The sequence below is a fragment of the Triticum aestivum genome, chromosome 1B (assembly GCF_018294505.1).
Source record: "Triticum aestivum cultivar Chinese Spring chromosome 1B, IWGSC CS RefSeq v2.1, whole genome shotgun sequence".
Lineage (NCBI taxonomy): Eukaryota > Viridiplantae > Streptophyta > Magnoliopsida > Poales > Poaceae > Triticum > Triticum aestivum.
In genome coordinates, this window is record NC_057795.1 from 51,246,040 (window position 1) to 51,259,037 (window position 12,998).

A 12,998-nucleotide genomic window follows, 5' to 3' on the forward strand; every position below is an offset into this window, starting at 1 on the left:
ACCTGCAACCCTACAAAATTCTGCGGCTACTCATGGCTTCTTGCCTCCCCTTGCACAGATTCGTCACGCCGCGTCGCCTCACCCACCCGCCCAATCACCATCAAAGCGTCCGTGTTGCCATGGCCTATTCGCCTAATCGTTGGAGAATTGATGAAAAAAGTACCGCAAGTCGCTACCATCGAATCCAAGTGCGTACCTATATAACTTCCTTCTAAATTTTTTTGTAGGTCTAGAGCTTTTAGTTTCAACGATGTTACAGTTAAGAATTGAATTTCTGCGATTTGCTAGTGTTGGTACGTAAAAATCGAGTCCAAGTGGTACTCATTTATGTGGATCATTCCTTGCCATTTGAATGCACAACTCAGAACAACACAATATAAGTAAGTACATCTTCATAATTATAAATTCAACCAATATGTTTTATCTTTTGTTTCGATGCTAGCATGTTCAAACTTAAATAGTGTAGCCTTAGCTGATTAAACTTGTGTTCATAAATTTTATGCTCTATTGTTCAACTTGGGCGAAAGACTTCATATAATCAACTACAAATTCAAGTAGAGCACTATTTTGATAAGGATATTTACTACTGGTTATCTAGAATTGTTGAGTATGTTAGTTTTATATGCATAACATAGCTTAGCGTCCACACATGTAATTTAGGCGTGGACACCGGGACATTTTCGTCCTGGATCCGCCCCTGCCTTCGTGTCAGCTCAGTCCCCCGGATCTCCTCGACATGGCGGCAGCCGCTCTGAGTGCCCAGCTCAATGCCCACATCGCCGCCATGTACGCCGAGGTGAGTCTCCTCCCTATTGGATGTGAGAATTGCACGATGTATTGAGTCGGTGCAATGTGCACGGTATATATGAGTATAATATCGGGCCTCTACCTCAATCTATACAACAAACTAGAGAGGTGGGTCTAATATACAAAGACAAAATACATGCACAAATAATATCCTAACCCCCCCCCCCCAGTCGAAGCGGCACCGCGCGGCTGACGCAAAGACTGGAGCGGAACTCCACAAATGACGCCGTAGGCAAGCCCTTGGTCATGATATCTGCAAATTGGTGGGAAGTAGGGACGTGTAAAACACGAATATGACCAAGAGCCACATGTTTCGGAACAAAATGAATATCCAACTCAATGTGCTTGGTCCGTCGATGATGCACTGGGTTAGCAGAGGGGTAGACCGCCGAGACGTTATCGCAGTAGACCACCGTGGCACGGTCAACAGGGCAAGACAGCTCCTGAAGCAGCTGACGAAGCCAGGAACACTCAGCGACGGCGTTGGCCACCGCACGATACTCAGCCTCAGCACTGGAGCGTGAGACCATAGGCTGCCGCTTGGACGACCACGAGATAAGTGAGGGTCCAAGGTAGACACAATAGCCCGAGGTGGAGTGACGTGTGTCAGGGCAGCCCAACCAGTCTGCATCGGAGTAGGCTGTGAGGGCGATGTCGGCGGAGGCGTGAAGCGTGACTCCAAGATCCATAGTGCCACAAACGTAGCGGAGAATCCACTTGACAGCGGCCCAGTGAACATCCCGAGGAGCATGCATATGAAGACACACCTGCTGCACTGCATACTGGATCTCTGGGCGAGTCAAAGTTAGGTACTGGAGAGCACCAACAATAGACCAATAGAAAGCAGCATCCGAAGCAGGGGAACCATCCGTGGCAGAGAGCTTGGCCTTCGTATCAACAGGCGTGGCGGCGGGCTTGTAGTTAAGCATGCTGGCGCGCTCCAGGAGCTCATGAGCGTACTTCCGCTGATGAAGAAAGAAGCCATCCGGACGGCGCACCACCTCAAAACCGAGGAAGTAGTGCAGAGGACCCAAGTCCTGGATGGCGAACTCAGCACGAAGACAAGCCGTGAGCTGACTGAGAAGGCCAGCCGTGCATGCCGTCAGGATGATGTCGTCGACATATAGCAGCAAGTAGGCCGTGTCGGAGCCCTGGTGATAAACGAAGAGCGATGCGTTCGAGCGAGTGGAGCGGAACCCAAGCTGATGAAGGAACGCTGCGATGCGCTGGTACCAAGCGCGCGGAGCCTGCTTGAGTCCATACAAGGACCGCGAAAGCAGGCACACGTGGTCGGGAAGTGCTGGATCAACGAACCCGGTGGGCTACTGGCAGAAGACCTGCTCCTCGAGGTGACCATGAAAAAAGGCGTTGGAGACGTCCATCTGGTGCACCGGCCAAGCACGGGAGACCGCAAGGTGGAGAACCGTGCATATTGTGCCGGGCTTGAAGACCGGAGCGAAGGTGTCGGTGAAGTCGATATCAGCACACTGTCGGAATCCACGAACGATCCAGCGCGCTTTATAGCGATCAAGGGTACCATCGGGAAGGAGCTTGTGTTTGAAGATCCACTTCCCGATAATCACGTTGGCGTGCGGGGGACGGGGAACAAGCTGCCACGTCCGGTTGCGCAACATGGCGTCAAATTCCTCTTGCATCGCAGCCATCCAGAGCGGGTCACGAAGAGCGGCTCGGACGGAGGATGACAACGGCGACGGCTGAGAGGTGGACGCCGCATGGACGTAGTCATCCGCGGCGTAGCGCGAGCTCGGGCCAAAAACGCCCGTACGAGCACGGGTGACCGGACCGGCCATAGGTGCCGGAAGCGCGGGGGCCGGGGGCGCCGAGGGCGCCGGGGAGGCTGGGGGCGCCGGGGGCGTCGAGGGGGCCGCTGGGGCCGCGGGCGCCAAGGGGGCCACGGAGGCCGCGACTGTAGGAGGCGCCACATGCGGGGGACGCGCCTCAAAGCCAGGGGCGGGCCAAGAGAGGCGCGTGAGCGCCCTGGGAGCGGCGTCGAGGAGCCCGCGTCACCGGTCACGGGAGGAACAACCGGAGGTACCTGCTGAAATGGAAACACATGCTCATCAAAGTAAACGTGCCGGGAAGTGAACACACGGTGGGACACACGGTGGGAGACGGGATCGTAGCACCGATATCCCTTGGCGTTGGAAGGGTAGCCGATGAAGATGCAAGCGACAGAACGAGGTGCGAGTTTGTGAGGAGCGGAGTCCGCAGTGCTAGGATAGCAAAGGCACCCGAAAATACGCAAGTCATCATAAGATGGGGGCGTAACGAAGAGAAGATGGTGAGGTGCATAGCTCCACCGTGGGCGGCAAGGGCGAAGGTTAAGGAGAAGTGAAGCAGTAGCGAGTGCATCCGGCCAAAAATGAGGCGGCACATTAGCGTGGAACAGGAGTGTGTGAACGCAGTCGTTTAGAGTGCGAAGGACGCGTTCGTCTCGACCATTCTGCTGTGAAGTATACAGGCATGTGAGACGAAAAACTGTGCCGTGGTGCGACAGAAAAGTGCGGAAAGCAAGATTGTCGAACTCTTTTCCATTGTCAGTCTGAAGAGCAAGGATGGGACGCCCAAACTGCGTGCTGACATAGGAGGAAAAGGCCGACAAAGTGGAGAGTGCATCCGACTTTCGTCATAAAGGAAACGTCCACACATAGTGAGAATAATCATCAAGAATAACCAGATAATATAAATAGCCCGAATTACTAGGAACCGGAGAGGTCCACACATCGCTATGAATCAACTGAAAAGGAAAAGAAGCTATGGTGGTGGAGTTATTAAACGGAAGGCGAACATGTTTGCCGACACGACAGGCATGACAGGTGTGATCCTCTATCTTATTACAACTGAAACTAAAACTCCTAAGAATATGACGAAGTGTGACGGGGTTGGGATGACCTAAACGAGCGTGTCAGAGATTGACGCCGGCGAAGAGAGCAATCGGTGCGATGGTGGAGGTGGACGGCGGATGCACCGGATAGAGCTCGCCGAGGCTGTCACATCGGTGAAGTACCATCCTTGTTCGAGCGTCCTTGACACAAAAACCAAGCTCGTCAAATTCAACAGTAACAGGATTTTCACGAGTTACACAACGAACGGAAACAAGGTTCTTAATAAAATGAGGTGACACAAGAATGTTAGACAAAGTAATAGGCATAGAAGTAGAAGGAAAAGAAGTGTGCCCGACATGTGTGATAGGTAGTGTGGAACCGTCGCCGACAATGATGCGGCGGTCGGTGGTGACAACAGTGAAGGAGGCAAGATTACCAGGATGAGCAAACATGTGAGCCGTAGCGCCGGTGTCCATGTACCAATCACCGCCTTCAGTGTAGTTGTCCGGCGTAGGCGCAGCGTGCAGCGCGGCGAGAAGCGCCAGATCCCAAGGTGTCGGCGAGGGCGGAGGCGGGGCCACAGGGAGACCGTAGGCGCCGCTCAGCTGCGGTGGTGGGTATCCTCCGTACGGCTGCGGAGCCGCGTAGTACGCCTGGTGCGCCGGTGGGCGCGGCACGGGAAGCGTCGGTGCAGGAGCCCATGGAACCGGCATGGTGTATGCATGGACAACACCGGTCGAGGGGTTGTAGCCGGAGGCCCAGGGGGGCAGCACCTAGAGCTGCGGCGGCGCCTGAAACTGCTGCTGCTGACCGCCACAGCGGGCACCACGCCCCCTCCCCCCCGGGCGCTTTTCAGCGGGAGGGGCGGGGGGTGAGGGCGGGCCGTACGGCAGGGGAAGTAGCCCCGGCTGCTGGGGCGCCGGGAAGGGCGCCGGATGGCGCTGCTGGGGTGCCGGGGCAGTGGGAGGCGCCGGAGGCCCGCCGCGGGTGATGCCAGCGGCGAGGGCGGTGTGGATGGCGCGCGCCTTCACCTGCTTCATCCGCTTCTGCTCCAAGCGGAGGTACGCAACGAACTTGGCGAAGGACGGGTTGGGGATGAGGCTGAGGTTCCCCGCGGTGTTGCCGAAGTCCTCGTTGAGCCCAGCGGTGAGCGTGCTGACGAGGGGGTCATCATCGACCTTGGCGCCGATAAGCTCGTCAGCGAGAGTCTTAAGGTGGCGACAATAGTCGTCGATGGAGGTGTTGTTTTGATGAAACCCAAAGAACTCTTGCTGCAGAAAAACGCAACGCTAGAGCTTGTTGTCGGTGAAGAGCCCGTTCAGCTTGGTCCAGACGGCACAGACATCATCACCGTCCGTCACGACCGTCGAAGAGGTCGGGCGTGATGGTATGGAAAAACCAGCGGATGATCCTGATGTCGATGGTGGACCAGTCGTGAAACTCGGGGATGAGGCTGGAGTCAACGGTGCCGTCCACGTGATCCATTAGATGATACTCCCGAAACACGAGGGAGAAATACGTCTTCCACGTGTGGTAGGAGGAGTCCGTCTGGGAGAGACGAACCGGCACGCGCTTGAAGATGTTGAGCTTGCGGATGTCGTTGACGTCAGGAGGGTTGGCGTCGGCGAACGGGTTGGAGCTGGTGGACGCAGAGGAGGTTACGGACGACATGACGGCGTCGGGTGGTGCGGCGGCAACAGCAGACGGGACAGGCGGCGGCTGGACAGATTGTACGCAGCGGTTGACGGGACAGGCAGCAGACGAGACAAGGCAGGAGACGAGACGGCCGACTGGCAGTAGTCACTAGCGGCTAGCGAGCGAGTGGCTCGCGGGGCTGAGTGGATCGCGGGGCGGGATCGCTAGCGGCCGGGGCGATCAGCTGGGCCAATCAACTTGGCGATCGGCTGTGGCGAGCGGGGGTGGAAGCGGGCGTCCTAGCGGCGAGCGGGTTAGGAGAGGAGGCGGATGCGTCGGCAGGGTGGCGGCGACGGCGGCGGCAGCGGAAGCTAGGGTTAGGGAACCTAGAAAACTGATACCATATTGGATGTGAGAATTGCACGATGTATTGATTCGGTGCAATGTGCACGGTATATATGAGTACAATGTCGGGCCTCTACCTTAATCTATACAACAAATTAGAGAGGTGTGCCTAATGTACAAAGACAATATACATGCACAAATAATATCCTCAACACTCCCCACCCCTCCCCTCTCCTCCCCTCTAGTGGTGCGGTTGTGGGTTTTGGCTTGGCTGCCCGGCTGACCTGATTTGACTTGGGCTTTGGCCTTTGCTGCCATCCAGGGCGTGGTGGACGAGGACACGTTCCAGGAGCTGCGGGAGAACGGCACCGCCGCAGAGGTCGCCCGCCTCATCATTAACGACACCTACCCGATCCTCGATGACATCCGCGACCTGATGTCTGTACCGCCCCCACGCCCTCCCTCTGCTCTCAGTCTCAGGTAGTACTGACTCATCTTGTCTTTTTCTGAAAATCGCAGCCAGCAGCCCGCAGTGCACTTCAACGAGGTGGAAGCCCTGCTAGAGCAGCTCATGGAGTGCACCACCAGGTCATGAATTGACGATGATTGATAAACTCTTTTTTTCCACCTTGTAATTTTTAACTGTATGTTTGTTTGGCCACGACGTCCATGTCATGCGATTCAGATCTGTTTGTGCTGGGCAAAGGGTTCTATTCAAAACTAATAGTTTGAAGTATCAAGTTTAGTCGTGTTTCGTGTGACGGAGTTACCGGTATCCCAATTACTAATGTCAATGGCCTGATGAGTATAAAGTTGTCGTTTTTGCGAACATTTCTGGTATTAATGATATGCATATCACTAACTCTGGTTTTTCTGGTTTGTCCACCACATCAATGTTGTCTTATCCGGGTGTGTTGGCATAGGTTGTGTACCTCATGGGGCATGACCACAAGAGGTTCGTGTCGTTTGCGGTGCCCGTCCCTTAGTTGTATATCTCATGTAATGGAATTGTTGCTATTCCTACTAATGGCAATGGTATAGCTTGATGAGGGCAACTTTTGTCGTTTTGTGAACGCTTCCTGTAACATTGAATCTGCTGTTCAGGCAATGTAATTATTCCATAGGTTGAATACTAAAAAAAATTCTGTTTCACGAGAATGGTTGTTATTAATGATCTGCTATTCTACGTAATGCCAATGACCATTTTTTGGTGTCTCCACTGGAATGATGTTGTTTCTATTCATGTCGCACGCGTGGTGTGTATGTCATGGGAGTCATTCGGCTGTCGTATAGCCAAAACTATAAGATCCAAAATTAGAATTGTCGGTATTCATGACAATGTTATGGTCCAACAACGAAAACATTGTCGTTTTATAAATATTTATGGTACTGCATACAGATCTGCTCTTGCACGTAACAGAAATGGTGTTTTTTCTGGGATCATCAAACATTTTATTGAGTTGACAATCGTGATAGGGAATGGCTCCTTGAGAATATTATTGAGTTGACATGTCAGATTATGATAAGTTTGATAATTTTCTAATTTCCTGATCCACATTTTTTTTGCATGTTTCAGTGTTGGCGCAAAACAAGTGAACCTCGCCTGCAGGCACTTCCGCCATTTCAATGCCATAAAATACGAACAATGGTCAGAACTCAATACCTTATTAGATATGTTACACAATAATTATTCGCAACACTGTTTTTCTGTCTCTATGTAAACCTGCCAGCTCATGTTGTCTTCTGCGTCCTTATTTTCAGCTCATACCAATCTAACATTATTAAGAATTAACCTGCTTTGTGTTGTTGATATTACTTGGTTGATTATCTGAATATGCTAATCTTTGATGATTCTCTTGTAATTTGTTGGCTCTAGACTTAGGTTTATAGTGCAACTAAAATCTGATATGGCTAGAGCTTTTTCATTTTCAAAATAGAGGTTATAATTTTCGAATGATTTCAACTCAGTTATGTTAACCTCTTCAGAATTTGACAATGTGGTATGTTTTCATTGTTTCAAGTGCCTCTTGTCATTGACTGTTGTTAGGACTGAGTTCAGTATTGTGCGCAATGAGTTGTAGATCATGATGCAAGTAGCACCTTATGTGTCTAATGTTGGATATTGATACTAACTTCTCACTAGTTGGATAATCCACAGATTGTACATATATTGTTTAAGATTGGGGGAAAAGAACAACCTTAAATTAATCATTCTCTTGACGTTTAGTTTTGGAGCGCTTAGTTTGAGGTATCGAAAAGTCTCATTTACCAGTTAGATATTTATGTCATAATTTTGTGATCTCATTGGATGGATGTATGGGGTACTCTAAAAAAGTATTGGAACTGGTTTGTTTCCTTGCTTAAATTAAGCTTCGCCAAATACCCAAATAAGAAACCGACCGATTTGTAACATGGCTGATTAGTGAAAACATGTGACTTTAGCACCATTTTGTGCAATAAAATTGCCGTAATAATTTTTGGGAAGGTAATTGTTTTCATCATTGACCAATTATTCATCTTTGGGTCCAGCTAGAGGAGCAGATCGCGGCCTCCTAAGTAGCGGCAAGTGAAGGGGAAAGAGCATGGCCCTATGTGATCCCTTGCATTATGGGGTGTATGTATCTCTGAAGATGTGGCAGTGTTCAAACGGTGTCTAGAACTAGAGGGTGTGCGTGAAACCCTATGAATGAAACTTGTTGTGATGTGTCGATGTACGTTTGTCAAGTCCATAAACTTGTGTGTCGTGGATGGGGTGCTACTTGCCCGCAGGCCATGTGTAAACCCTATACCTTGTTGGTTGATAATTCATGACTTTCTTTTTTTGTATGTTGTGATGTCTCTCTCTAAGCAAGCCTTGTTGTTGGCTGGTGTACAGATAGTGCAGAAAACCATCATATGTGGATATGGTAAACATCTCATTTTGGTTGAAATCTTTAGTGTGGCCTGCTACGAGCACGACGGCACCATGGACATGCCAGAGGAGGGGCAAAATAGAGGGGATGATCGGCGGGGTGGCATCCGATGATCACATAGTCGGTGCTCCTTAGAATGGACGGTCCGACCAATTTAATGAGTGTTGAGTGAAACTCAGGGACTAAGGTGTTCGTTCCATAATTGATGGCCCAGCCCATTTCAGGAGTGGCATTACCATGGGCCGGACCGTGTCTCCATGTTGCTTGTAGTTGATGGGCTACGAGCAAGGTATAACACCCAACCAAGGGCATAGTAGAGCCCATACGGCAATCTTGTTGCACGCTACGAGTCGACCAGAAACCGGTGCTCGCTTCTATGGACACGTGGAGACACAACCGGTAGCTCCATGCATGAGCAACTCTAGCAAATTCCCTGAAATTATATAGAGGAGTAACATTCGGGGTTTACACCTACAACCGGCACCTAGCCAATCTCCTAAACCGATTTTACTCCTCTGCCTATCTGAATTCTTAATTTACTCGACCTGGAGGCGGCCGAGTAAAAGTTTTCTTCGCGCAAAGGCCTCCTTGTGGCTAGCCAGCGACTAATGTGAAGCTCGCTTGTTGACGGCGATCACCTCAGGCCTCGCCGTGAAAAGTGTCTCTTCTCGCAGTGTTTGGTGCTGCTGGTGGGTTCCTAGACACGATGAAAATCATATGTTTTAAGAAAAAAAATGTTCTTCCTTGATATTTTAAGAAACTGCTGGATTTTTCTAAAAATATATGTGGAGTTTTTTATTTTATAAATTACTGAATTTTTAAATAAATATAAAAATAAATTTTATAGTTATATGCAGATTTTTTAACATGTGAAATGTTTTAATTGCATGAAAAAAATTAAAGTGCTGAAACACTTTTTTAAAATGCATCAGCATTTTTTAGAAATACAAGTATACTCAAAAAAGTACATGAACATGTTTTTCAATGTGAACTTCTGTTTTTATTCTATGAAGATATTTTAAATTGACCGATCAGTTTTTAAATTGCATGAACATTTTTATAAATGGTTGAACACTTTCTTAGAGAATGTGACCATTATTTCTATGAAGTTACAGAAAAATATTTTTAAATATGTGGACCTTGATTATATGACCATTTTTACATACGTTGGTTCTAATTTCATGGGTGCGTTGACGAGCTGGTGGATGGACTATGCATGGGGCACTCCTTTCCGTCTAATACGGAAAGGAAGTGCTCCTACCGGTTTCCCGCAAAAAAACAGGCACTCCAGGCCACACAGAAGAGTACTCCACACACAAATTTATTCTTTACGGGACGGCGCTAGCAAGCTGCCGTTGTCGTCGTCTCCATCTGCATGCATGCACGCACGCCGTTTCCATTCTATCAATGGCGTCACGACGGGGCAGTACACTAAAGCCAGCGGTCGCTGCCAAAACACCTCCACGAGAGACCTCGTGATGGAGCTATATACATACGGGATCCAGTTCCATCCACCCTCAACTCCTAGTCCACTCTGCCGCCGCCGGAGCTCCCATTTCCCCAGCGCGCCGTGCCTTCAGGACCTGCAAGCCATGGCGGCCGCCGCGATAAGGGCCCAGATCAACGTACTCATCGCCACCATGTTCAACACGGTGAGGCCCCCTCTCCCCTCCCATCAACGTCCCATCTACACCCCTACTCGTCGGCTGGAATTGCTGAGCATCGCCGTCTTGGACCGGTTTTGCCCGGCTGGCTGGCTGATATGACGTTTGCCTTGGCGTACATGGGTGATGGATCTAGGGTCTGGTGGACGACGCTTTCTTGCAGCTGCAGAGGATGCGCGAGCAGGGCCGCGTAACTCCGGCCTACGTCGTTGAGGTCATGAACCGCTTCCTCAACAACGCCGAGAGGATCATCAACGACCTCATCGGCCTGATGTCCGTATCCCCGCCCCCTCTCTCCCCTCTGCTCTCGTTATTCTCGTTTCGTTCGGATACAGACTTATCTTGTCTGTTCTATGCTCTGAGATTCGCATGCAGGAACGAGCCCGAGGTGGACTTCGACAAGGTGGACGGCCTCGTGCAGCAGCTCAAGCTGGCCTGCAGCAGGTGGAAGCCCTTTCCTCTCTATCCCCCACCCCCCAGTCTTAACTGTGTTTATTTCTTCGCTGCATCATGTGCGATTCAGATGTGCTTCCCTTGTCAGGGGTATATATGCCGTTCATGCTGTTTGCCCTGTCATGCAGCCATAAGTTGAAGTGCCGACTTTAGTTTTGTTTCGTGTAACCAAAGTACAGGTATTGATGCCAACCGCGATGTTACGGCTCTGCGAGGAATCCTTTGTTGTCTCGCGAGGGTTCCTACTATTAATGATATTCTATTCCGCTAATGGTAGTTTTTTCTGGTGTGTCCTTGTTTCTATTTAGACATGCCGCATCGTTTGCGGTTGTCGTATGCACATAAGTAGAAGAAGAGCTAAGTCTGGTTGTGTTTTCAGTAACAAAATTGTCCGCTTTCCTACCAACGTGATGCTCTTGGTTGTGAATGACAAGCATTTCTTATAATAATTATATGCGCCAATGTCCTTTTCAGGTTCTCCACTGCATCAATGTCGTTTCTATATATTTTGAGATTTTGATAGGTTGGCGCAGGGTGTGTACGTCATGACCATGTGGCTCGTGTCGTTTGTGCTGCCGTATGGCCATAACTAGAATAGCCGAATTTACTTGTGTTTCGCGTAAGGGAGCCATCGACCATCATAACAAAGTTATGTCTCAACAAGTGGAACTTTGTTGTTATGTACATATCTCTAGTACTCGGTACTTTATGCTCTATCGCATGTAAAACCTTATTTTTCTGGTTTATCAAACCATTTATTGTGTTGACAACCGTGATAGGAAACGACTCCTTGAGAATATTTTTACGGTATCACAAGTATGCTTATGTGTATCAACATGCTGCAGTGGCGTTTAATAAATATGATAAATTTCTAATTTCCTGATCTTGCTCTTTTTGACATATATCAGTGTTGGTGCTAAGAGATTGAACCTCTGCTGCGTGCAACACATCAGTCCTGAGGCAAAAAACAAAGAAGGGTCAGTAGTCAGTACCTTATTATATCATTGCAAAATAATTGTTCTTCACACTCTTTATTGTATACATTATTTTATATGTAAACCTGTCAGTTGATATTCTCTATTATGGAACTATAATTTGCTCATACAATCTGATATCGTCAAGAACTAAGATTCTTGGTAATTTCATCAACAACCACTTGATGGTTAGGACTTGGTTCATTACATGAATATGCCTCTTTTATAATTCCCTTGTAACTTGTGAGCTCTAGACTTATGTTTACAGCATGACTTTAGTCTGAGATGGCTAGAGTTTTTTTTTTCAAACAGAGGTTTACAATTTCTTAACCATTTCAGCTCAGTTCACTTAATCTCTCCAGATTTTGACACTGGTACATTTGCATTATTCCAGGTACCTCGCGGCACTAGGTCGTGTCAGGTTTCAGTTCTACGATTTGCGCAGCATGTTCAAGATCATAATGGAGGTAGTCCCTTATGTCCCTATGCTGTACTTTTACTACCAAGTTCTCACTAGTATCATAATACATTGATTGGTTGAGGATAAATTATTTTACATTAATTGTATTCTTTGTTGTCGATTGAAATTTATGTAGAGAGGTGCTGTTTTGTTCCTAGAGCACTTTAGTTCCAGGTCTCTGAAAGTCCAATTTGGCCATTGAATTTTGTTCTTAATTTCATCATCACATGTCGGTAGATGTACGGGATAGCTCTATGCAGTGGAGTTTCTTTGTTTCCCACCGTAAGTTAAGTATCGCCAATGACCAGAATATGATACCAACCACCTTGCATCATGACTAATTTTTGAAAGCATGTGAATTGAGCATCATTGTGCGTCACAAACATGTCTTAATCATTGACGTCTTCTTCTTCTTTTGTTGCAGCTGGAGCAGCATCTTGCGGCATGTGGTCCTAAGTAGGAGTAAGTGAGGGGAAAATGGCATAGCTCCATGCGATCTCTCGCATGATGGGGTGTATGTATCACCGAAGATGTGGTCAGTTTTCATTGGGTGTTTGGCTCTCAAGGGTGTGTTCTGATATTAGCAGATTCTAGTGTCGGAAGTCCAGTCTAGCAGCCCAATGAAAGAAACTTGTTATCATGTGTGTGGATGTGTCAACTCTATACATGTTTCTGTCTGGATGTTGGTTGGTTGTTGGTGACTTAGTCTGTTGTAAGTCTCTCTCTCTCTCCTCTCTCTCTCTCTCTCTCCCTCCCTCCCTCCCTCCCTCCCCCCCTCTCTCTCTCTCTCATCTTGAGAGATGTTGGTGCCTCCCTTTTGAGAAAGGGTAAATAAGTGCTCAGAAATCCTGGTACTAGCTGGTATAGCTAGAAGAGGGAGTCACAATATTTGGACATATTAA

General features: G+C 48.7%; 1 protein-coding gene across 1 annotated transcript; it reads left to right on the forward strand.

Annotated features, from left to right (window-relative positions):
• Positions 1-10,055: 10,055 nt before the first annotated feature.
• On the forward strand, positions 10,056-12,777 carry LOC123086197 (histidine-containing phosphotransfer protein 2-like). The gene is made up of 6 exons (XM_044507912.1): positions 10,056-10,197; positions 10,346-10,482; positions 10,585-10,653; positions 11,571-11,639; positions 12,031-12,103; positions 12,521-12,777. Exons 1-6 carry the CDS (start codon positions 10,138-10,140, stop codon positions 12,554-12,556), a joined length of 444 nt encoding a protein of 147 aa, XP_044363847.1. The 5' UTR covers positions 10,056-10,137; the 3' UTR covers positions 12,557-12,777.
• The last annotated feature ends 221 nt before the right edge of the window (positions 12,778-12,998 follow it).

What these genes read in the sequence shown, in the direction of transcription:
- LOC123086197 (XM_044507912.1), top strand. Translation starts at nt 10,138, where the DNA reads ATGGCGGCCGCCGCGATAAGGGCCCAGATCAACGTACTCATCGCCACC. An exon ending in TCGCCACCATGTTCAACACG is followed by an intron (nt 10,198 to 10,345) that starts GTGAGGCCCCCT and finishes TGATGGATCTAG; the next exon opens with GGTCTGGTGGACGACGCTTT. An exon ending in TGTTCAAGATCATAATGGAG is followed by an intron (nt 12,104 to 12,520) that starts GTAGTCCCTTAT and finishes CTTTTGTTGCAG; the next exon opens with CTGGAGCAGCATCTTGCGGC.